General features: G+C 45.6%; 1 protein-coding gene across 1 annotated transcript in view; it reads left to right on the top strand.

Annotated features, from left to right (window-relative positions):
- LOC126293582 (aminopeptidase N-like) overlaps positions 1-26,607 on the top strand; it is a 217,492-nt gene that overhangs the window by 29,054 nt on the left and 161,831 nt on the right. Inside the window, exons 2-3 of the mRNA XM_049986857.1 lie at positions 9,351-9,549; positions 23,978-24,243. Coding sequence (XP_049842814.1) covers positions 9,364-9,549; positions 23,978-24,243 — 452 coding nt within the window. The 5' untranslated portion in view covers positions 9,351-9,363. The remainder of the gene's footprint in view (positions 1-9,350; positions 9,550-23,977; positions 24,244-26,607) is intronic.

The following is a 26,607-nucleotide window of genomic DNA, read 5'->3' as shown; positions in this document are numbered from 1 at the left end:
ACTTTACAGTTAGTGCTGTCTCATGGTGAGAGAGGATTAATTACGATAAGGCAATACCTGTGTTGCTCAGAAGTGCGATGCAAAGTTCGTTCGGACGTACACGCGTCCATCGTACTTCTCAACAACACAGGCAGTGCAATATCGTATTTATCTGCCAACAACAGGCAACTGGCTTTCAGTTAAAATGTCTCCCTGTACGGAAAATACATAACGAATGTAGGAATGCGGGCTGTAGACACATGGTCGTCAGTCGTGCTTGGGCAGTCTGATGGTAAGGCGACAGCACGCAATAAGCTGGAAACCCGGCTTCGAGCCCTGGTTGGCCAAAATTTTCATTGTCGTTCCGTTACACAGCTGATGGTTGTCTGTATTTGCAAATGCGAATATATTTCATATAGAAGCTTAATTGCCGCCTATAGTCTTTTTGTGCAACAGCCGTGTACTTCAACCCGGTTTCTTGCCTACTGTAAATGGAAACGCGTGGTGAGTACACTGGACTCTCATACCGAAGAACGATGGTTCAAATCTTCACTCAGTCACCCAAGTTTAGGCTTTCCGTCGCTGCGGTGTAATTGCTGAAGACGAATGTTGGGATGTTTCCTTTGAAAAGGCCACGGCCAATTTCCTACCCCATTCTACCTCTAATCTGATCTTTTGCTAAGTCTGTAATGACGTCGACGCGAGGCTGTAGTTAATTTTTTTAATGCTTGATGAGAACTTAATGGCGCATCGCTCATACATTTGGCATCCTTAGTTGTTAAACAGAGATGGAACAAATTTGTAGAAGCGTTATACAGTTATACAGGGAGTGGGGAGGGGGGGATGAACTTTAAGACCCTCTATCAATATTCAGCTGTATTTGACACGTTCATCCCCAAAACTACTCGACGGATTTGGCTCAAATGGCTCTGAGCACTATTATAATTAACAGCATCTTCGGAAAGAACGCACACCAAGTTTCAGCCATATCGGTCTATTTCTTTGTGTTTGGTATTCGTGTGAAAGAAGGAAGTCGAGTGATTGTCAAAAAATGGACAAAAAAGTATTTCGTGTGGTGATTAAAGATTACTTTATGAAAGGTAAAACGACTCAGGAGGCTAAAGAGAAGCTTGATAAACATTATGGTGATTCTGCACCTTCCGTTTCAATAGTTTATAAGTGGCACCCGTGGTCTGGGGTGGCGTCTTTGATTCATAATCAAAACGTCTTCGGTCCCAGGTTCGATAGCCGCCACTGCCTAAATTTTCATAAATTATCAGCATTGGCGGCGGCCAAAAGACTTCCGGCATAAGAAGTCAGCCTCATTCTGCCAACGGCCTTGTCAAAGAGGGCGGAGGAGCGGATAGAGGTTCAGGGCACTCTCTTGTCCTAGGAGTGGGAAATTGCCCCTAAAGGAGGAAGAATCAGCAATGATCAACGACATGAGGATGCAGAAGGCAATGGAAACCATTGCATTAAAGACACGTAACGTGTATCCACAGGACATGTGGCCTGTAATTGAAGAATTGTCATGATGATCTCTCCACTGACAAAAGATGCCGGAATAGTCTCCCATTCGGATCTCCGGGAGGGGACTTCCAAGGGGGAGGTTACCATGAGAAAAATATTGAATAATCAACGAAAGGATAATGTTCTACAAGTCGGGGCGTGGAATGTCAGAAGCTTGAACGTGGTATGGAAAATAGAAAATCTGAAAAGGGAAATGCAAAGGCTCAATCTAGATATAGTAGGGGTCAGTGAAGTGAAGTGGAAGGAAGACAAGGATTTCTGGTCACATGAGTATCGGGTAATATCAACAGCAGCAGAAAATGGTATAACAGGTGTAGGATTCGTTATGAATAGGAAGGTAGGGCAGAGGGTGTGTTACTGTGAACAGTTCAGTGACCGGGTCGTTCTAATCAGAATCGACAGCAGACCAACACCGACAACGATAGTTCAGGTATACATGCCGACGTCGCAAGCTGAAGATGAACAGATAGAAAAAGTGTATGAGGATATTGAAAGAGTAATGCAGTATGTAAAGGGGGACGAAAATCTAATAGTCATGGGCGACTGGAATGCAGTTGTAGGGGAAGGAGTAGAAGAAAAGGTTACAGGAGAATATGGGCTTGGGACAAGGAATGAAAGAGGAGAAAGACTAATTGAGTAACAAGTTTCAGCTAGTAATAGCGAATACCTGTTCAAGAATCACAAGAGGAGGAGGTATACTTGGAAAAGGCCGGGAGATACGGGAAGATTTCAATTAGATTACATCATGGTCAGACAGAGATTCCAAAATCAGATACTGGATTGTAAGGCGTACCCAGGAGCAGATATACACTCAGATCACAATATAGTAGTGATGAAGAGTAGGCTGAAGTTCAAGACATTAGTCAGGAAGAATCAATACGCAAAGAAGTGGGATACGGAAGTTCTAAGGAATGACGAGATACGTTTGAAGTTCTCTAACGCTATAGATACAGCAATAAGGAATAGCGCAGTAGGCAGCACAGTTGAAGAGGAATTGACATCTCTAAAAAGTGCCATCACAGAAGTTGGGAAGAAAAACATAGGTACAAAGAAGATAGCTGCAAAGAAACCATGGGTAACAGAAGAAATACTTCAGTTGATTGATGAAAGGAGGAAGTACAAACATGTTCCGGGAAAATCAGGAATACAGAAATACAAGTCGCTGAGAAATGAAATAAATAGGAAGTGCAGGGAAGCTAAGACGAAATGGCTGCAGGAAAAATGTGAAGACATGGAAAAAGATATGATTGTCGGAAGGACAGACTCAGCATACAGGAAAGTCAAAACAACCTATGGCGACATTAAAAGCAACGGTGGTAACATTAAGAGTGCAACGGGAATTCCACTGTTAAATGCAGAGGAGAGAGCAGATAGGTGGAAAGAATACATTGAAAGCCTCTATGAGGGTGAAGATTTGTCTGATGTGATAGAAGAAGAAACAGGAGTCAATTTAGAAGAGATAGGGGATCCAGTTTTAGAATCGGAATTTAAAAGAGCTTTGAAGGACTTACGGTCAAATAAGGCAGAAGGGATAGATAACATTCCATCAGAATTTCTAAAATCATTGGGGGGAAGTGGCAACAAAATGACTATTCACGTTGGTGTGTAGAATATATGAGTCTGGCGACATACCGTCTGACTTTCGGAAAAGCATCATCCACACAATTCCGAAGACGGCTAGAGCTGACAAGTGCGAGAATTGTCGCACAATCAGCTTAACAGCTCATACATCGAAGCTGCTTACAAGAATGATATACAGAAGAATGGAAAAGAAAATTGAGAATGCGCTAGGTGACGATCAGTTTGGCTTCAGGAAAAGTAAAGGCACGAGAGAGGCAATTCTGACGTTACGGCTAATAATGGAAGCAACGCTAAAGAAAAATCAAGACACGTTCATAGGATTCGTCGACCTGGAAAAAACGTTCGACAATACAAAATGGTGCAAGCTGTTCGAGATTCTGAAAAAAAAGTTGGGGTAAGCTATAAGGAGACACGGGTCATGTACAATATGTACAACAACCAAGAGGGAATAATAAGAGTGGACGATCAAGAACGAAATGCTCGTATTAAGAAGGGTGTAAGACAAAGCTGTAGCCTTTCGCCCCTACTCTTCAATCTGTACATCGAGGAAACAATTATGGAAATAAAAGAAAGGTTCAGGAGTGGAATTAAAATACAAGGTGAAAGGATATCAATGATACGATTCGCTGATGACATTGCTGTCCTGAGTGAAAGTGAAGAAGAATTAAATGATCTGCTGAACGGAATGAACAGTCTAATGAGTACACAGTATGGTTTGAGAGTAAATCGGAGAAAGACGAAGGTAATGAGAAGTAGTAGAAATGAGAACAGCGAGAAACTTAACATCAGGATTGATGGTCACGAAGTCAATGAAGTTAAGGAATTCTGCTACCTAGGCAGTAAAATAACCAATGACGGGCGGAGCAAGGAGGACATCTAAAGCAGACTCGCTATGGCCCAAGAGAAGTCTACTAATATCAAATACCGGACTTAATTTGAGGAAGAAATATCTGACGATGTACGTCTGGAGTACAGCATTATATGGTAGTGAAACATGGACTGTGGGAAAACCGGAACAGAAGAGAATCGAAGCATTTGAGATGTGGTGCTATAGGCGAATGTTGAAAATTAGGTGGATTGATAAGGTAAGGAATGAGGAGATTCTACGCAGAATCGGAGAGGAAAGGAATGTGTGGAATACACTGATAAGGAGAAGGGACAGGATGATAGGACATCTGCTAGGACATGAGGGAATGACTTCCATGGTACTAGAAGGAGCTGTAGAGGGCAAAAACTGTAGAGGAAGACAGAGATTGGAATACATCCAGCAAATAATTGATGACGCAGGTTGCAAGTGCTACTCTGAGGTGAAGAGGTTAGCGCAGGAAAGGAATTCGTCGCGGGCCGCATCAAACGAGTCAGTAGACGGACGACAAAAAAAAAAAAAAAAAAAAAAAAAAAAAAAAAAAAAAAAAAAAAAAAAAAAAAAAAAGTTTCAAAATTTTCGGAGTGGCCATACGGGCACAAGTGATGCTGAACGTTCTGGACGCTCTGGGGAGGTTACGACTCCAGGATTTCATTGATAAAATCCATGTACGGTGATGGATGACAGAAGAGTTAAGGTGCGTGAGATTGGTAGTGGTGTGGGCATCTCGAATGAACAGGTACATAATATTTTGCATAAACATTTGGACGTGAGAAAGCTATCCGCAAGATGGGTTCCGCAATTGCTCACACTTGACCACAAACAGAATCATGTGAAGTATTTCAAGGATGATATGCAGCTGTTCAGGAAAAATCCGCAGGACTTTAAGGGTCGTTTCGTCACTGGTCGTGGCTATGGTCGCAGGTTCGAATCCTGCCTCGGGCATGGATGTGTATGCTGTCCTTAGGTTAGTTAGGTTTAAGTAGTTCTTAGTTCTAGGGGACTGATGACCACAGATGTTAAGTCCGATAGTGCTCAGAGCCATTTGAACCATTTGAACCGTTTGAGTTGCAACTAGGTGCCCAGAGGATACAGACGTGTAGTGACAGCTGTAAGGTACGTCGTGCCCGCTGCCCCAGACCAAACCCTAGCACGTAAATGAGAGGAGATATATAATTTCTAATTGGTTTTGTTAGATAATATTCAGAGTTAGAGTTAGGATTTGTATGTCCAAGGTTTGACACAGTAAGCGTTTTGTAAAATTTTTCTAAGAGTGTTGCGTGCTACAGTAGGTTTTGTGTGTAGGCTTTGTGTACTACTTAAAATTTTAACATCAGGGCCAAAAGTTAATTTTCCAGTACCATCTTAATGCCATTGCACAAACGGCATTATCCTCTTAAAATTTTATTGCTGAGTCAAATACATGTTGCATTTCTGGCAAAATGGAGGAGTGCAAGAAACGAGTTTGCAGACGCAGTCAGATGCAAGTTTGCTAAATAATTAATTTAGAACAATCTTATCAATGATACTTTCACAGAATACAAGGATATAATTTTAGTTAGATACTTCCACTTGAAATTTTACCAAACGCTTACTGTATCAAGCCTTGGTCATACAAATCCTAATTCTGAATATTATCTAACAAAACCAATTTGAAATCATTATATATCTCCTCTCATTTACGTGCTAAGGTTTTGTCAGGGGGAGCGAGCGCGACCTACCTTACAGCTGTCACCACACTTCTGCATCCTCCGGGCACCTATCTGTGACCCTCGGTTTTTTTACTGCACGCGCCCGGCTCTCTTAACCATCAAAGAACCTCCTATTCGAAGATATTATACTCGTTCAGCCTTGCGGTTGGCAACTACCGTCTATTTTCTGGAGCTACCCTGATCAGACCTTAGCACATACCTTTCAATGTCCAAACGTTTATTACACTAACGTGCAAAAATTTGAAGTAAGTCGGTCTAGTACTTTCTGAAATTTTTTGTAAGAAGGTTATATGTTTATTTGTATATTACATACATTTAAAAACAGATATTTAAAAACATGTGGCAAAATTTCTAAGCAGTCGGTGAAGAACTCCTGGGCATTTGAAATTCTGAACAAGCGATCATTTTTATTTATTTCTCTCTCTCTCTCTCTCTCTCTCTCATATGATAAACAGTATTGCCTGAAAGCTTTCCAAATATCAAACATGCTTATCATTCATAATTTCTCAACTTTTTTCTCGGTTCCTTCTTAGATTACGACTGTCAAGCGGTTTCAAAGCCTTCTAAAATAGCGACTATATTCTCTCGCTTCGTAGCATTTACTTCATGAGTCGGAAGCATAATTTCAACGATTATCTGTCGTTATCGAAACAAATAGCTGTGAACACAGGGAGCTTAGCATGTGATTGTGTAATCTGCACTCTATAATAACGATTTTTTTTTTCACTGTAGCAATCCATTATCCTGTTATCACTTTTAATACCACCAGATGTGACAGGGTGTAACTGAGTTTCGAAGAACTGAGATCAAATGACGCAGAAGACATAGATACAGTCACACGCAATTTCTAAAAACAGTTTAGAAGTGACAAACAACTATTCATGCTCGTTTGTGAACTCCATGAAACTGTCGGAAAAGTGTCATCCACATAAACTCGAAGATGGCAAGTGAAGCTAATGCCTGAGAACTATCCCTCAGTTTTTTTTTTTTTTTTTTTTTTTTTGTGTTCATCAGTCTACTGACTGGTTTGATGCAGCCCGCCACGAATTCCTTTCCTTTCATGTGCTAACCTCTTCATCTCAGAGTAGCACTTGCAACCTACATCCTCAATTATTTGCTTGACGTATTCCAATCTCTGTCTTCCTCTACTGTTTTTGCCCTCTACAGCTCCCTCTAGTACCATGGAAGTCATTCCCTCATGTCTTAGCAGATGTACTATCATCCTGTCCCTTCTCCTTATCTCACTTACTGACAAAATAATGTTCAAAAGACTGGAAAATGAAACAGGATCTGCATTGATTTAGCAAAGGTTATGACACAAGGGAGTCAGTTTTGACATTGCGATTGAGATTGAAAGTAAGAATTGTCGACCTACAAAAAGCGTAAAATGGTGCAATGTATTTTAAATTCTCATCAAAAGGGATGTAAGTTACGGGGAACTACGGATATAAGCAATACCAGCTGCAAGTTTCCTCTCTAAAGCCTTGCAGGTGAAACAAACATTTTATTTGCAGTATTGCATACAGTGTGTGACCGATTTAGAAACCTTGCTTGCAGGTGAAACAAACATTTTATTTGCAGTATTGCATACAGTGCGTGACCGATTTAGAAACCTTAAAATGCTCTTATAATTTGAACATAATACTTTATGTTAAAAGATTAACACAGTAAAACAAGTATTACAGTTGGAAACCATACATTTGTCTAGAGACGTCATAAATAATGGCGCGCAAATAACAGGATTACATCCATTCAGTATTTGAGAATGAGAGGCCTAGCGAATTCCAAAATATTTATACGTAATTACAAACCTTTACGAAATTTCTTCTCGTTGACATGAGTCAAATGATGAACGAAAAATGTTTGCGGCTTACTACAGTTTCGCTATTGATGCAATGCCAGACACGACGTTTTAATATATTTCCTTTTTACTGCTAACTCGAGCGGCAACACGTTTTGCAAACAGTATTCACATATGTACACTATGTGATCAAAAGTATCCGGACACCTGGCTGAAAATGACTTGGCATCCTCCATCGGTAATGCTGGAATTCAGTATGGTGTTGGCCCACCCTTAGCCTGGGTGACAGCTTCCACTCTCGCACGCATACGTACAATCAGGTGCTGGAAGGTTTCTTAGGGAACGGCAGCCCATTGTTCACGGAGTGCTGCACTGAGTAGAGGTATCGATGTCGGTCGGTGAGGCCTGGCACGAAGTCGGCGTTCCAAAACATCCCAAAGGCGTTCTGTAGGATTCAGGTCAGGACTCTGTGCAGGCCAGTCCATTACAGGGATGTTAATGTCTTGTAACCACTCAGCCACCGGCCGTGCATTATGAATAGGTGCTTGATCATGTTGAAAGATGCAATCCCCATCTCTGGATTGCTCTTCAACATTGGGAAGCAAGAAGGTCCTTAAAACATCAATATAAGCATGTGTTGTAATGGTGCCACGCAAAACAACAAGGGGTGCCAGCCCCTGCATGAAAAACACTACCATACCATAACGCCACCGACTCCGAATTATACTGCTGGCACTACACACGCTGGCAGATGACGTTCACCGGGAATTCGCCATATCCACACCCTGCCATCGGTTCGCCACATTCTGTATCGTGATTCGTCACTCCACACAACGTTTTTCCGCTGTTGAATCGTCCAATGTTTACGCTCCTTACACCAAGCGACGCAGCCGTTTGGCATTTGCCAGCGAGATTTGTGGCTTATGAGCAGCTGTTTGACTATGAAATCCAAGTTTTCCCACCTCCCGCCTAACTGTCATAGTACTTGCAGTTAATCCTGATGTAGTTTGGAATTCCTGTGTGATGGTCTGAATAAATGTCTGCCTATTTCACATTATGATCCTCTTCAACTGTCGGCGGTCTCTGCCAGTCAACAGACGAGATCGGCTTGTACACTTTTGTGCTGTACTTGTCCCTTCACGTTTGCACTTCACTATCACATCGGAAACAGTCGACCTAGGGATGTTTAGGAGTGTGGCTGAGTGGTTACAAGACATTAACATCCCTGTAATGGACTGGCCTGCACAGAGTCCTAACCGGAATCCTATAGAACACCTTTCGGATGTTTTGGATTGCCGGCTTCGTGCCAGGCCTCACCAGGTCCGTGACAACATGGGCGCCGCCAGCAGCCAAAGAGCTTGGTGGCACAGATTAAATAATCTAAGTCAGAGATATTACGTGCAGTTCAAGGTCACTGACCGACATCGATACCACTCCTCAGTGCAGCACTGCATGAAGAATGGGCTGCCATTTCAGAAGAACACCTTCCATCACCTGATTGAACGTATGCCAGCGAGAGTTGAAGCTGTCATCAAGGCTAAGGGTGGGCCAATTGCATATTTAATTCGAGCATTATCGATGGTGGGCGCCACGAACTTCTCAGTCATTTTCAGCCAGGTGTTTGGATACTTTTGATGACATAGTGTATGTGTCTCAAAGGAGACAGTGTGTGGAAGTAAGGTCAATTATTTACAAAATAAACTTTTCTCCTTGCTTTTGTATCAGACTTATCAAACCATCTTAGTACTTGCAAACATTTACCAAGTCGCAAACGCCAACAGACAGTTTAGTGAAGCAAAAATATATCAGAGGACTGTGACAGGTGTATCCCTCAGTGCAGTAGGAATCGGCGCCTCTGACTGTTCAGTACACTGTCGGGCAGGTTGGTCCGAGTCATGGCGTGGACGTGGCTGCTGCTGGCAGCTGTGGCGGTGTGTGGGCGGCCCACCACGGCAGATGGCGGCGACTACCGCCTGCCCACGGCGTTCGTCCCCACCTCCTACCAGCTGGAGATCCTGCCCCACCTGGACGCCGCCGGGCCGCCCTTCACCTTCCAGGGCAGCGTCACCATCAACCTCACGGTGAGTACCCGCTTCCGGCCCACGTAACAAGGACAATGTTGCTGTTGTTGTTGTGGTCTTCAGTCCAGAGACTGGTTTGATGCAGCTCTCCACGCTACTTTATCCTGTGCAAACTTCTTCATCTCCCAGTACCTACTGCAACCTACATCCTTCTGAATCTGTTTATTCATCACTTGGCCTCCAGCTACTATTTTTACCCTCCACGCTGCCCTCCAATACTAAATTCATGATCCCTTGATGCCTCAGAATATGGCCTACCAACCAGTCCCTATCCAACTTAGAGCATTCTGAGTCCATGAATCGTTAGTGGAATATTTCTAATGTTATGGGAGACAGGTTCTCCACTGGTTCAGTACTTTTTGAGATTTTTAGTAAGAATGTTGCCCTTGATATATTAAAAAATAGTCTGTGTCTGTCTGAATGTTCATTACCGCACTGTGTAAACATTAAATTAAAACAGCCAAGAACTTCATGTGGCTTATGGTAATAATGTTTCATCCTTACATTACATAATTCTACATTACTTATTTTTTTTTAAATAGGTGTATAGAAAAAATGGTTCAAATGGCTCTGAGCACTATGGGACATAACATCTTAGGTCATCAGTCCCTAGAACTTAGAACTACTTAAACCTAACTAATCAAAGGACATCAAACACATCCATGCCCGAGGCAGGATTCGAACCAGCGACCGTAGCAGTAGCGCAGCTCCGGACTGAGCGCCTGGAACCGCGAGACCACCGCGGCCGGCTAGGTGTATAGAAGCACACATTGTTGGGTAAAAATTTCAATAGAGTCGATGAAAAACTTTTGGAAATTTAAGATTTTGCACCTACAAACATTTACATTTTTACTTACACAGATGTAAACGTTCGTCTGTTCAAAATCTAACTCTCCAATCCTCCTTCAAAAATTGAAACTTTGACAAAGTGTTGCTTTCGCAAATGCAAGTGTTTTTGCAGACCTATTGGAGTGCCATATAGTTTCATACATATATGACACATCACACTGTCATCCAGCACCATGTGTTAAAGTGTATGGGGAGAATAGCATCCCTGAAATAGATCGGACTGTCCAGTATATATATATATATATATATATATATATATATATATATATATATATATATAATCTTAATTAAGCATTCGCTTATTAATTACGTGGACTGCGCATTGTTTAATGTGGACAATACCTGGAAACGGGAAGGAGGGGAGAGATTACACAGTGCATGACTGGAAACTAGTAGTTTGGAGTGTTGGATCTCGCGGTGCCCTGTGTCAGTCCGATGCAAGTATTTGGACCTGGTGAATGCCTGGAGATCGTTACCTGGGGTCATGTGTAGAATGAACAGTGAAGTACAGAGGAGGTGGTGTTGCGGTGTGGGGGTGTTTTTCGTGGTTACGGTGTGCTCTCATTACGGCGCTTCAGAAAATGCCAACTGTAGCTGGGTGTGGACACATTTTACACAGGTGTGAACTGTGTGGAGTAGAGAATGTGCTGGGAGATGAATGTTTGTATCAGCATGTCAGATCACCCTGTTAAGAAAGTGTGTGTGGCGAATAATATCTGTGAAATGGATTCGAATGTCCAGACTCCCAACTTGGACCCATCAAACATCTTTGGGATGAATTAGAACGTACACACACACACACACACACACACACACACACACACACACACACACAGATACGCTCCTGAAAATGGAAAAAAGAACACATTGACACCGGTGTGTCAGACCCACCATACTTGCTCCGGACACTGCGAGAGGGCTGTACAAGCAATGATCACACGCACGGCACAGCGGACACACCAGGAACCGCGGTGTTGGCCGTCGAATGGCGCTAGCTGCGCAGCATTTGTGCACCGCCGCCGTCAGTGTCAGCCAGTTTGCCGTGGCATACGGAGCTCCATCGCAGTCTTTAACACTGGTAGCATGCCGCGACAGCGTGGACGTGAACCGTATGTGCAGTTGACGGACTTTGAGCGAGGGCGTATAGTGGGCATGCGGGAGGCCGGGTGGACGTACCGCCGAATTGCTCAACACGTGGGGCGTGAGGTCTCCACAGTACATCGACGTTGTCGCCAGTGGTCGGCGGAAGGTGCACGTGCCCGTCGACCTGGGACCGGACCGCAGCGACGCACGGATGCACGCCAAGACCGTAGGATCCTACGCAGTGCCGTAGGGGACCGCACCGCCACTTCACAGCAAATTAGGGGCACTGTTGCTCCTGGGGTATCGGCGAGGACCATTCGCAACCGTCTCCATGAAGCTGGGCTACGGTCCCGCACACCGTTAGGCCGTCTTCCGCTCACGCCCCAACATCGTGCAGCCCGCCTCCAGTGGTGTCGCGATAGGCGTGAATGGAGGGACGAATGGAGACGTGTCGTCTTCAGCGATGAGAGTCGCTTTTGCCTTGGTGCCAATGATGGTCGTATGCGTGTTTGGCGCCGTGCAGGTGAGCGCCACAATCAGGACTGCATACGACCGAGGCACACAGGGCCAACACCCGGCATCATGGTGTGGGGAGCGATCTCCTACACTGGCCGTACACCTCTGGTGATCGTCGAGGGGACACTGAATAGTGCACGGTACATCCAAACCGTCATCGAACCCATCGTTCTACCATTCCTAGACCGGCAAGGGAACTTGCTGTTCCAACAGGACAATGCACGTCCGCATGTATCCCGTGCCACCCAACGTGCTCTAGAAGGTGTAAGTCAACTACCCTGGCCAGCAAGATCTCCGGATCTGTCCCCCATTGAGCATGTTTGGGACTGGATGAAGCGTCATCTCACGCGGTCTGCACGTCCAGCACGAACGCTGGTCCAACTGAGGCGCCAGGTGGAAATGGCATGGCAAGCCGTTCCACAGGACTACATCCAGCATCTCTACGATCGTCTCCATGGGAGAATAGCAGCCTGCATTGCTGCGAAAGGTGGATATACACTGTACTAATGCCGACATTGTGCATGGTCTGTTGCCTGTGTCTATGTGCCTGTGGTTCTGTCAGTGTGATCATGTGATGTATCTGACCCCAGGAATGTGTCAATAAAGTTTCCCCTTCCTGGGACAATGTTCTTATTTCAATTTCCAGGAGTGTAGTTCCGCATTATTCTGTGACACTAGCGGTGATTTCACGTAATGAAAGGGAGAATGTAAGATTAAAGGACTCATTTATTAAAAAGTTGAAATTTGAACAATAGCCGGCCGTGGTGGCCGTGCGGTTCTAGGCGCTGCAGTCCGGAACCACGGGACTCCTACGGTCGCAGGTTCGAATCCTGCCTCGGGCATGGATGTGTGCGATGTCCTTAGGTTAGTTATGTTTAAGTAGTTCTAAGTTCTAGGGGACTGATGACCTAAGATGGTAAGTCCATAGTGCTGAAAGCCATTTTTTTTTAACAAAAATGCAACCAATTGGGGGTGGGGGGAGAAAGATTCGAGTTCAGCAGCCTGCCCCAACGTATGTTCATAACAAGTGACGATAGCAGGAGGAAAGGAATTTTAGTAATGATCGCCGTATTATCAAATAGAATCCCATTTAGTAAAGGAAGGGGCGGCGGGAGTGCAGTGACCACCACCAGGAGTTGTCCAAACGCTTAGAAGATGCTAGTGTGCGTGAATCGCTCGGTAGCCTCCTGTACCAAAGCAATAAAACCGGCAAGACTCGAAACTATTCACAATGACCTATCAGGTCCCCTCTGGGCCGCAGGGCACGAATCCACAGTGCACGTCGGCGCTCATGCTTCCCGAACTTCATCTCCTGGAAGCGGCACCTCCGGTCTCCGGCACGGTCACACTAGAACAGAACTACTGCCCACTATCCACCTAGGGAGGGCGGTTGGCGCCTACCTGCGAAAAACTGGAGCGCACCTGAACTGGCCAATCAGAGGGCCGGAATCTCACAGGGAGGCGACCTCGCGACTTTAAAATCGAGCAAACCTAGCAGTTACAAGGTTGGTAAGGCAGGTTGGGGAACTGAGAACAGGAGAAACTTTGGCCACTACTGAACTTTCAAACGACACCATGTGCTACCCTGACGATCGGAAAAAGGATGGGGAAACGGGAAGCCATCGTGGCTGCTAGGAAGACTGGTGCCCTCACACATAAGAAAAGAAAATTTCTAGCGCCAAGCTCCTCTCACAGATCAGTGCGACACAAGCCTTAAAAATCGTCAAATAAATCAGGCAACGCACAGAAATTATTAATATTGCCTGAATTATTATTTTACCGAATACCAGAGTGCTCAGATTAGAAATACAAAATGCGAGCTCTGAATGGTGAATGAAGTGCACATCTTTCAGCGTCTACCGGTCAGTTCCACATTACATACAGGTGTCCAGATGTATCGGACCAACAGCTTATGTATTATTACTAACGAACACAGCAATGGTTCGCAGGTGCTCGATATCTTTGTCTATAGGATATACGTCACAATCTCCCTCTCCCTCTTCATGCCCCACTTCCATGTCTATTTCCTCCCACACCTCTGTCCATCTCCTCTTTCCCCTCTCCATGACGCTGAGCCTTGTTACTGCAAATTCAGACTCGCTACTGGTATTTAATCGTAAGCCGATAAACCATAAATACAGTCCTGTTTTCTGTTGAAACCGGCTCGGAGGAAGAAAACAAAACATCACATTGTTGTATATACGTCTAAGAAAAAGAAATGGTTCAAGTGGCTCTGAGCACTATGGGACTTAACATCTAAGGTCATAAGTCCCCTAGACTTAGAACTACATACATTTATACTCCGCAAGCCCCCCAACGGTGTGTGGCGGAGGGCACTTTACGTGCCACTGTCATTACCTCCCTTTTCTGTTCCAGTCGCGTATGGTTCGCGGGAAGAACGACTGTCTGAAAGCCTCTGTGCGCGCTCGAATCTCTCTAATTTTACATTCGTGATCTCCTCTGGAGGTACAAGTAGGGGGAAGCAATATATTCGATACCTCGTCCAGAAACGCACACTCTCGAAACTTGGATAGAAAGCTGCACCGCGATGCAGAGCGCCTCTCTTGCAGAGTCTGCCACTTGAGTTTGCTAAACATCTCCGTAACGCTATCACGGTTACCAAATAACCCTGTGACGAAACGCGCCGCTCTTCTTTGGATCTTCTCTATCTCCTCCTTCAATCCGACTTGGTACGGATCACACACTGATGAGCAATACCCAAGTATAGGTCGAACGAGTGTTTTGTAAGCCACCTCCGTTGTTGATGGATTACATTTTCTACGGACTCTCCCAATGAATCTCAACCTGGTACCCGCCTTACCAACAATTAATTTTATATGATCATTCCATTTCAAATCGTTCAGTATGCATACTCCCAGATATTTTACAGAAGATGATACAATAAAGGATCCTTTTTTCTATATATTCGCAATACATTACATTTGTCTATGTTAAGGGTCAGCTGTCACTCCCTGCACCAAGTGCCTATCCGCTGCAAATCTTCCTGCATTTCGCTGCAATTTTCTAATGCTGCAACTTCCCTGTATACTACAGCATCATCCGCGAAAAGCCGCATGGAACTTCCGACACTATCTACTAGGACATTTATATGTATTGTGAAAAGCAATGGCCCCATAGCACTCCCCAGTGGCACGACAGAGGTCACTTTAACGTCTGTAGACGTCTCCCATTGAGAACAACATGCTGCGTTCTGTTTGCTAAAAACTCTTCAATCCAGCCACACAGCTGGTCTCATATTCTGTAGGCTCTTACTTCGTTTATCAGGCGACAGTGCGGAACTGTATCGAACGCCTTCCGGAAGTCAAGGAAAATAGCATCTACCTGGGAGCCTGTATCTAATATTTTCTGGGTCTCATGAACAAATAAAGCGAGTTGGGTCTCACACGATCGCTGTTTCCGGAATCCATGTTGATTCCTACACAGTAGATTCTGGGTTTTCAGAAATGACATGATATGCGAGCAAAAGCCTTGTTCTAAAATTCTACAACAGATCGATGTCAGAAATATAGGCCTATAGTTTTGCGCTACTTAAATCTAACTAACCTAAGGACATCACACACATCCATATCCGAGGCAGGAATCGAACCTGTGACCTTAGCAGCAGTGCGGTTCCGGACTGAAGCTCCTAGAATCGCTCAACCTCAGCGTCCGGCTATACGTCTGTCCAAACTGTTATTGGAGTAACGTGTACAAAAACTAAGTAAATCCGTTCAAAAATGGTTCAAATGGCTCTGAGCACTATGCGACTCAACTTCTGAACTCATAAGTCGCCTAGAGCTTAGAACTAGTTAAACATAACTAACCTAAGGACATCACACACATCCATGCCCGAGGCAGGATTCGAACCTGCGACCGTAGAGGTCACGCGGTTCTAGACTGTAACACCTAGAACCGCACGGCCACTCCGGCCGGCCTTAATTAAGGTTGCCGAAGTGCTTGATACTTCAAGAGCCACCGTATCAAATATTTAAACAGCACTCAAGAGAAGCGGGAAATCTACATCTAAATCTACATGACTACTCTGCAATTCACATTTAAGTGCTTGGCAGAGGGTTCATCGAACCACAATCATACTATCTCTCTACCATTCGACTCCCAAACAGCGTGCGGGAAAAACGAACTCCTAAACCTTTCTGTTGGAGCTCTGATTTCTCTTATTTTATTTTGATGATCATTGCTTCCTATGTAGATTGGTCTCAACAAAATATTTTCGCATTCTGAAGAGAAAGTTGGTGACTGAAATTTCGTAAATAGATCTCGCCGAGACGAAAAACGTCTTTGCTTTAATGACTTCCATCCCAACTCGCGTATCATATCTGCCACACTCTCTCCCCTATTGCGCGATAATACAAAACGAGCTGCCCTTTTTTGCACCCTTTCGATGTCCTCCGTCAATCCCACCTGGTAAGGATCCCACACCGCGCAGCAAAATAGTAATAGAGGACGAACGAGTGTAGTGTAAGCGGTCTCTTTAGTGGACTTGTTGCATCTTCTAAGTGTCCTGCCAATGAAACCCAACCTTTGGCTCGCCGTCCCCACAATATTATCTATGTGGTCTTTCCAACTGAAGTTGTTCGTAATTTTAACACCAAGGTACTTGGTTGAATTGACAGCCTTGAGAATTTTACTATTTATCGAGTAAGCGAATTCCAACGGATTTCTTTTGGAACTCATGTGGATCACCTCACTCTTTTCGTTATTTAGCGTCAACTGCCACCTGCCACACCATACAGCAATCTTTTCTAAATCGCTTTGCAACTGATACTGGTCTTCGGATGACATTACTAGACGGTAAATTACAGCATCATCTGCGAACAACCTAAGAGAACTGCTCAGATTGTCACCCAGGTCATTTATATAGATCAGGAACAGCAGAGGTCCCAGGACGCTTCCCTGGGGAACACCTGATATCACTTCAGTTTTACTCGATGATTTGCCGTCTCTTACTACGAACTGCGACCTTCCTGACAGGAAATCACGAATCCAGTCGCACAACTGAGACGATACCCCATAGGCCCGCAGCTTGATTAGAAGTCGCTTGTGAGGAACGGTGTCAAAAGCCTTCCGGAAATCTAGAAATACGGAATCAACTTGAGATCCCCTATCGATAGCGGCCATTATTTCGCGCGAATAAAGAGCTAGCTGCGTTGCACATGAGCGATGTTTTCTGAAACCATACTGATTATGTATAAATAGATCGTTCCCTTCGAAGTGATTCATAATATTTGTATACAGTATATGCTCCAAAAAATCATCTTCTAAATCACAACGCGGAAGAAAGTGTGTGCCGAGTGAGAGATAACGTAGAGAACTGTCGAAAATCCTGAGGACGACAGCTCCAGAAGTCACTTCAGAAGTGAATGTCGCACTGGCGAACCCTATCAGCACGGCCGGCCAAAGTGGCCGAGCGGTTCTAGGCACTACAGTCTGGAACCACGCGACCGCTACGGCCGCAGGTTCGAATCCTGCCTCGGGCATGGATGTGTGTGATGTCCTTAGGTTCGCTAGGTGTAAGTAGTTCTAATAAAGTTCTAGGGGACTGATGACCTCAGCAGTTAAGTCCCATAGTGCTCAGAGCCATTTGAACCATTTTCTATCAACACGAAAACAACCCGAAGGCAGCTTCATAACCAGACAATTGTAGGGAGAGTTGGAATGTAAATATTTTCAACATTTCGCGGCCCTGTCAGCAAATGTGCAAATTTTAATTTTAGAAACCAACAGCCTCAGTTGAAAAGTATACCTAGATTTACCTACGTTTCAGTCGGGATAACCCAACCTTCCTCGCTACGGTCGCAGATTCGAATCCTGCCTCAGGCATGGATGTGCGTGATGTCCTTAGGTTGTTGTTGTTGTGGTCTTCAGTCCTGAGACTGGTTTGAGGCAGCTCTCCATGCCACTCTATCCTGCGCAAGCCTCTTCATCTCCCAGTACCTACTGCAACCTACATCCTTCTGAATCTGCTTAGTGTATTCATCTCTTGCTCTCCCTCTACGATTTGTACTCTCCACGCTGCCCTCCAATGCTAAATTTGTGATCCCTTGATGCCTCAGAACATCTCCTACTAGGGGACTGATGACCTCAGAAGTTAAGTCCCATAGTGGTCAGAGCCATTTGAAGCCAACCTTCTTCAGAAGAAAAGTAACTACTGTTTGTCCATAGTGGACATCGTCAAGCTAAAACTACAAATCCATAAATTATCGCCAGACTGTAGAAACGTATCGGAAACTGCCTCGGCCCCACTTAGTGACCGCGATGGGGCAGCCAGGAGTGCTGTACTGGAACTCTACGGCACTATGAACAAACGGTAGTTACTTTTATTCTGAAGAAGGTTGGGTTATCCCGACTGAAACCTAGGTAAATCTAGGTAAACATTGTAACTGAGGCTGTTGGTTTTTAACCGCGCGGGATTAGCCGAGCGGTCTCAGGCGCTGCAGTTTTGAACTGTGCGGCTGGTCCCGGCGGAGGTTAGAGTCCTCCCTCGGACATGGGTGTGTGTGTTGGTCCTTAGGATAATTTAGGTTAAGTAGTGTGTCAGCTTAGCGACTGATGACGTTAGCAGTTAAGTCCCACAAGATTTCACACACATTTGAACATTTTTTGTTGGTTTTTAAAATTAAAATTAACAGTTGTAACGCCAAAACAGCACTCGTCAGTCACTCTAATGAGCATAACAGGAAAACGTGCAGCCGAGGCCCTAAAAGCTGGACTGTGGAATAACGCTCTTTGGTTCGATGAGTTTTGTAGCGTAGTTTCAAACTTTTGGCAAAATTTACGCTAGGGATGTTGATAAAATACCGATATATTAGCAAAATATCGATTATATCACAGATGTTCTTGCCCCCACATATCGATATATCGACATCAAAAAGGCAATTTGAAGAGCCGATATTTTTATTTTATATTATATCTTTCCGAAGAGGCTCATATAGCACGCGTATGGTCGATAAGGGCCTTGCCACACGTCAAGTAAAAAGTAAATTATATCTTGTTGTGACTTCTGAAATTTTCCCGGCATATTTGTTCTTCTAATAATTTCCGGATATGAAGCCGGATCCCGTCGACATTCTGACACGATATTTCGGCCCAGAGACGTCCGGCCATCATCAGGTGAGTACACAACTACTGAAGGCCGTTATTTTGGCCAGAAGTGGTTGGTCTGTGTACTGATTTCTCACTATGTATGCAAAGATATTGCGTTAAAAAAGTAATCACATGTCAGTTCTAGTATAATATACACTCCTGGAAATGGAAAAAAGAACACATTGACACCGGTGTGTCAGACCCACCATACTTGCTCCGGACACTGCGAGAGGGCTGTACAAGCAATGATCACACGCACGGCACAGCGGACACACCAGGAACCGCGGTGTTGGCCGTCGAATGGCGCTAGCTGCGCAACATTTGTGCACCGCCGCCGTCAGTGTCAGCCAGTTTTCCGTGGCATACGGAGCTCCATCGCAGTCTTTAACACTGGTAGCATGCCGCGACAGCGTGGACGTGAACCGTATGTGCAGTTGACGGACTTTGAGCGAGGGCGTATAGTGGGCATGCGGGAGGCCGGGTGGACGTACCGTCGAATTGCTCAACACGTGGGGCGTGAGGTCTCCACAGTAGATCGATGTTGTCGCCAGTGGTCGGCGGAAGGTGCACGTGCCCGTCGACCTGGGACCGGACCGCAGCGACGCACGGATGCACGCCAAGACCGTAGGATCCTACGCAGTGCCGTAGGGGACCGCACCGCCACTTCCCAGCAAATTAGGGACACTGTTGCTCCTGGGGTATCGGCGAGGACCATTCGCAACCGTCTCCATGAAGCTGGGCTACGGTCCCGCACACCGTTAGGCCGTCTTCCGCTCACGCCCCAACATCGTGCAGCCCGCCTCCAGTGGTGTCGCGACAGGCGTGAATGGAGGGACGAATGGAGACGTGTCGTCTTCAGCGATGAGAGTCGCTTCTGCCTTGGTGCCAATGATGGTCATATGCATGTTTGGCGCCGTGCAGGTGAGCGCCACAATCAGGACTGCATACGACCGAGGCACACAGGGCCAACACCCGGCATCATGGTGTGGGGAGCGATCTCCTACACTGGCCGTACACCTCTGGTGATCGTCGAGGGGACACTGAATATTGCACGGTACATCCAAACCGTCATCGAACCCATCGTACTACCATTCCTAGACCGGCAAGGGAACTTGCTGTTCCAACAGGACAATGCACGTCCACATGTATCCCGTGCCACCCAACGTGCTCTAGAAGGTGTAAGTCAACTACCCTGGCCAGCAAGATCTTCGGATCTGTCCCCTATTGAGCATGTTTGGGACTGGATGAAGCGTCGTCTCACGCGGTCTGCACGTCTAGCACGAACGCTGGTCCAACTGAGGCGCCAGGTGGAAATGGCACGGCAAACCGTTCCACAGGACTACATCCAGCATCTCTACGATCGTCTCCATGGGAGAATAGCAGCCTGCATTGATGCGAAAGGTGGATCTACACTGTACTAGTGCCGACATTGTGCATGCTCTGTTGCCTGTGTCTATGTGCCTGTGGTTCTGTCAGTGTGATCATGTGATGTATCTGACCCCAGGAATGTGTCAATAAAGTTTCCCCTTCCTGGGACATTGAATTCACGGTGTTCTTATTGCAATTTCCAGGAGTGTATTTGTCCAATGAATATCCGTTTATCATGTGCATTTCTTCTTGGTGTAGCAGTTTTAATGGCCAGTGGTTTAGCAGCCAGTGTGCTATTTCTTCACATAGGCATTCTTCATAAACAGTTGCTGAAAATGATGAACAAAATTCTAGATGACCAGGCCGGTCTTCGCTGTGGCCGGAGGCGTGAGAGGGGAAATGCTGACGTAATCGGCGCTCGGCGCTACGTTTAGCATCGCAACGCAATTTTAACGCTACGATTGCTACGTCACTGGCGTTGACAGAAATTAAAAAAGAAACGGAAGTCGACATGAAGTGTGCGGACAAATCTGACATCTGACAAAACCGGATGAAAGACCCATCAGTCACCTCTTATTATGCCACTTATCATTTACATGCAGTTACAACTGTGAGTTAAGTGGTTACCGCTAAGTGTGAACGTGCATCGTTTTTCTTTCAATTCTTGCTGATAGTTTGTTGACGTACAGAGCGTCAATCACTACTTAAATGCACAGCTCTAACACCGGCAGTATATTTACAATGTGAGGCCGTTATTTTCATTGGCCGGACGTTGATATTTTTACCATCGATATAACGATATCTTTTCTCGACATATATGAAGAACTGTTAATGACATAAACTATCGGTATATCAGATTACCGATATATTTTGCGAGGTGCCGGGGCTAGCAGTGTATTTAATACTAAATTCTTCTAGAATCTTCATATGTAAACGATGCTCTAAGCCTCCCCTATTCTAACTCCGACTTTTGCTGTTGCACATGGATTAAGAAGAAATGCGAACAGAGTGTAATCGACCCTGCAAGTGGAGTCGAAAAGAGTTTGGCACCTGCAGTAATTTAATTTGACAGAAATTAATTAAACAAATGAAAGTTTCATTAACATAGTGAGAAATGAAAGGATTGCTCTACTGATTAACAGAATGAAAGTTCTGTCCAAAATAACAATTTGATTTATTATGACTAAACTCAAAATAATAAACCAAACACATTAAACATTTGCAGTACATCAAATTGGATCAAAGTGGATAATAAAATAAAAGCTGTGAAGGTGAAGTTGTCCATAAACTAGATTGTGACATTTATGACGAAGTGGTATGTGGAGCCAATTCCTTGCAACTCAAATCTTAAGAGAAACACACAGCCAACCCAACATTAATTGCTGCTACAGTAATGAGAACTCAGACAATGAACACCCAAGACAGAACAAAGTTAGAAACGAGGAACAGGCGCGCTCTGCTGAGCTCTGATTATCACCTAGCAAAATTCCCTAATCTGCCGGTGCTGCGGACATACATTACCAAGCTGTCTTCTTAATTGCAAGGACACAATCTCGCATACCGGAGGCGATGACTGGTTGCTTCAATCTACCGTCGTGGTGATGATAATGTCACGAGTATAGCCTGAAACAAATTATCCTGGTCTGGTTGCTCCACACTAAAGACCTCCTAGCAACACAGATACGTCTGTGAGGAAGACAAAGAAGGCTCGCTACAAAATCACTGACGGCACAGTGAGTGATTTCAACAAGTGAAGTCACACAGTAACTCCGTAACTCCATTACAGTCAACTTTAGCCAAAACTGCCAAAGACAGACAACATAGGCCGCTTGTACGCAGAACGCTCAATTGCCAACTGTGCTCGGAAAGTTACGTTGAAGTCGATACTTCAGCATCTCCGTCACACAGTTACAATTAAATGAAAGTATATTAGACAGCCAACGGAAGGCAGGCTGTTCAGAACAGCGAGAGCTCAGTCTTGTAACCTACTCCGACCGAAAGGCGAGAGCCGACCCTCTCAAGAGCACCCGTACAAGCCGAACACAGAACATTCGCGCCCCCACTACAGTGGTCGTGGTTAAACATGACAATCAGCAAATCGACAACCGGCGGAAAATTCCACTCTATTGCCGAAGCGCTATCATTCCGCCAATGGTGATTCTTGGCACCAATTTCTGCACCGATTTTGCTACGTCGCGGAGCTATGCCCTGAGAAAGCCAATCGCAGTTACGATTTTGCAGAAAACGCGGGAATTTGCCCGCCAAGACTGCCTGGGAACACAAGTCATTCCCACGCCTCGCTGGTAGGCGCCAGAAAGTGTTTCCACTAAGTTTCTACGAAGTAACGGAATCTGTAGGCCAGCCGCCCCTTCTGGCCCCTCTGGGCGTGTCGCCCCTGCTCTCATGACAATGTCGGCATCTGGAAAGCATTCGCTCGACTCCCTCACACCCGTCGGCTTAACCCTTTCAAGCTCAGCAGAACTCGCCTGTCACTGGACCACCCGGGTAATGAGAGATGCTGTGTGGGAAGTCTGCGTGTGAAGGTATAGCAACTTTTCACCACCTGAAGTTAGAGAGGAAAATCGAATTACTCAGAGTAAGGTAGAAATATGAGAGGGGGTTCATGCCACCTCTAAATTTAAAAATATCGACAGTCCTAGTTTACCCCCCTCCCCCCCCCCAGCGCAGCTCTGTCCAAATGGTTCAAATGGTTCAAATAGCTCTGAGCACTATGGGACTTAACTTCTGAGGTCGTCAGTCCCCTAGAATTTAGAACTGCTTAAACCTAACTAGCGTAAGTACATCACACACATCCATGTCCGAGGCAGGATTGGAACCTGCTACCATAGCAGTCACACAATTCCAGACTGAAGCGCCTAGAACCGCTCGGCCACTCTGGATGGAGCAGCTGTGTTGTGGTATTCTATGAGCCCCATGGGTGTCCTGCAAGGCTGCATTACTATTAAGGATTATGTGACCATTGCATAGTACAGACTATATCTTCCAAGAAGACAAGGCCCTGTACACACAGCTCGCTTTATCCGGAACTGGTTATGTGAGCATGTGGTTGAACTGTTGCATCTGCTATGGCCACCAGTCACCAGATCTCAATACCATTCAGCCTCTGTGGTCTTTGAAGAGACAGGTGTGAGAGCACTACCCATCTGCATCATCGTTACCTGCATTTGTCACTCTTTTGCTTGAAGAATGGGATAAGACCCACTTGAAAACCATACAGGACCTTTATTTATCCATTCCGACATGACTGAAAGCACATCTGAAGGCAAACGGTTTTCCTACACCACATTACACATGGTAAAGTGTTGTGTTAATGGTGTTTCCTCATTTCTGTCAGCCCACCTGTATGATACTGACAATGAGAGAGCTGGTGTTTGTAACTAGGACATAGCAACTGTTGTTAATGTGCTGTGCTGCTGTGAATGCTCTTCTTCAATCCACTGTGTCTCTAGCCCAAACCACTACTCATTGCGTTTGTTGCCTGTGTCAGGTGGTGGACAGTTCGTCAACTGCGATCGTGCTTCATGCCGGGCCAGGCCTGACAGTGAGTGGGGCCAAGGCCCTCTGGAACGAGAGTGATCTGACTGTGTCCGAGCCTAAGGTCTTGGACGCAGATCGGGAGTTCCTGCAGGTGGGCCTGGATGAGCCTCTGGAAGCAGAGACCTTCCTGCTGCTCACACTGACCTTCTCTGGGGAGCTGCCCACCGACATGAAGGGCTTCTACCTCAGCAGCTACCAGCACGCCGGCACCACCAGGTACTCAACAGGTTTTCAGCTGGTGATGCTCTAGAACATGGGCTTCATCTAATAGACCAGCTATCTGTGACTTTTTAATCATCATCATCATATACAATTTTTATTCAGCCACCCTTGCCTATTCCAGTTTCAAGTAAACTGCATTCCATCTCTTCTTCGGACACTCAACACTTGTTTTCCCTTGATGTGTGTAATGTATCTTCACATATATAAAGCAAAATTATATGTATCTTAAGGATCTCCTCCTAAGTCTGAACTGTCTAACATTCTGCGTGCTGTCTGTTTGTTCTGAGTTGTGTCTCCCTACCACTATTGCACAACAACACTCTGAGCGTGTTTTTTAGGGAACTGACTAGTTTGAACCTGGGACCTGTTGCTGATAAGGAGACGCCAGACCACATATGACATGTAGAGCGCAGAAGAGTTCAGTGAGACAAGCGATGATATAATCAAATATTTAATGATTTCAGCGTCAGATCCACTGCACTCCCTGTAGAAGAATCTTAATACTAACTAAATTTAGTCGAAGGTGTTCAAGGCTTTACTATTTTTAGTTAGCTGGTAAAATAACGTCGAAAAAGTAGTTAAGTTTACCACTGGAATTTTTATTCTACTCACAAAACATTGTTCATAAATTGCTCTATTAAAAAAGGAAATATTATAATACAGGATGATAAAAATCAACTGTGTTTAACAAAAATGTGAACGAATATTCCCTGAATGGGTTTCCAAGTTCTATAATGGATCGAAGGATGACCTATGACATATCACATCTACACTCCTGGAAATTGAAATAAGAACACCGTGAATTCATTGTCCCAGGAAGGGGAAACTTTATTGACACATTCCTGGGGTCAGATACATAACATGATCACACTGACAGAACCACAGGCACATAGACACAGGCAACAGAGCATGCACAATGTCGGCACTAGTACAGTGTATATCCACCTTTCGCAGCAATGCAGGCTGCTATTCTCCCATGGAGACGATCGTAGAGATGCTGGATGTAGTCCTGTGGAACAGCTTGCCATGCCATTTCCACCTGGCGCCTCAGTTGGACCAGCGTTCGTGCTGGACGTGCAGACCGCGTGAGACGACGCTTCATCCAGTCGCAAACATGCTCAATGGGGGACAGATCCGGAGATCTTGCTGGCCAGGGTAGTTGACTTACACCTTCTAGAGCACGTTGGGTGGCACGGAATACATGCGGACGTGCATTGTCCTGTTGGAACAGCAAGTTCCCTTGCCGGTGTAGGAATGGTAGAACGATGGGTTCGATGACGGTTTGGATGTACCGTGCACTATTCAGTGTCCCCTCGACGATCACCAGAGGTGTACGGCCAGTGTAGGAGATCGCTCCCCACACCATGATGCCGGGTGTTGGCCGTGTGTGCCTCGGTCGTATGCAGTCCTGATTGTGGCGCTCACCTGCACGGCGCCAAACAGCATACGACCATCATTGGCACCAAGGCAGAAGCGACTCTCATCGCTGAAGACGACACGTTTCCATTCGTCCCTCCATTCACGCCTGTCGCGACACCACTGGAGGCGGGCTGCACGATGTTGGGGCGTGAGCGGAAGACGGCCTAACGGTGTGCGGGACCGTAGCCCAGCTTCATGGAGACGGTTGCGAATGGTCCTCGCCGATACCCCAGAAGAAACAGTGTCCCTGATTTGCTGGGAAGTGGCGGTGCGGTCCCCTACGGCACTGCGTAGGACCCTACGGTCTTGGCGTGCATCCGTGCGTCGCTGCAGTCCGGTCCCGGGTCGACGGGCACGTGCACCTTCCGCCGACCACTGGCGACAACATCGATGTACTGTGGAGACCTCACGCTCCCCTTGTGTTGAGCAATTCGGCGGTACGTCCACCCGGCCTCCCGCATGCCCACTATACGCCCTCGCTCAAAGTCCGTCAACTGCACATACGGCTCACTTCCACGCTGTCGCGGCATGCTACCAGTGTTAAAGACTGCGATGGAGCTCCGTATGCCACGGCAAACTGGCTGACACTGACGGCGGCGGTGCACAAATGCTGCGCAGCTAGCGCCATTCGACGGCCAACACCGCGGTTCCTGGTGTGTCCGTTGTGCCGTGCGTGTGATCATTGGTTGTACAGCCCTCTCGCAGTGTCCAGAGCAAGTATGGTGGGTCTGACACACCGGTGTCAATGTGTTCTTTTTTCCATTTCCAGGAGTGTATAATGTAGGTTTAAATTAAGTTTCATAAAAGAGAAAACTATCAACAATGGTCTGCAGTGATCCTCAATTATCTTTAATTACTTATTTAACTTGTAAATTAAAGTGGATGATGTGGCTTCTCAATAATTATATAACCAAAAAATCATCGAGTTTCAGATTTTAA

The sequence above is a fragment of the Schistocerca gregaria genome, chromosome 10 (genome assembly GCF_023897955.1).
Source record: "Schistocerca gregaria isolate iqSchGreg1 chromosome 10, iqSchGreg1.2, whole genome shotgun sequence".
NCBI lineage: Eukaryota > Metazoa > Arthropoda > Insecta > Orthoptera > Acrididae > Schistocerca > Schistocerca gregaria.
This window is presented reverse-complemented; position numbering and strand designations above follow the sequence as displayed.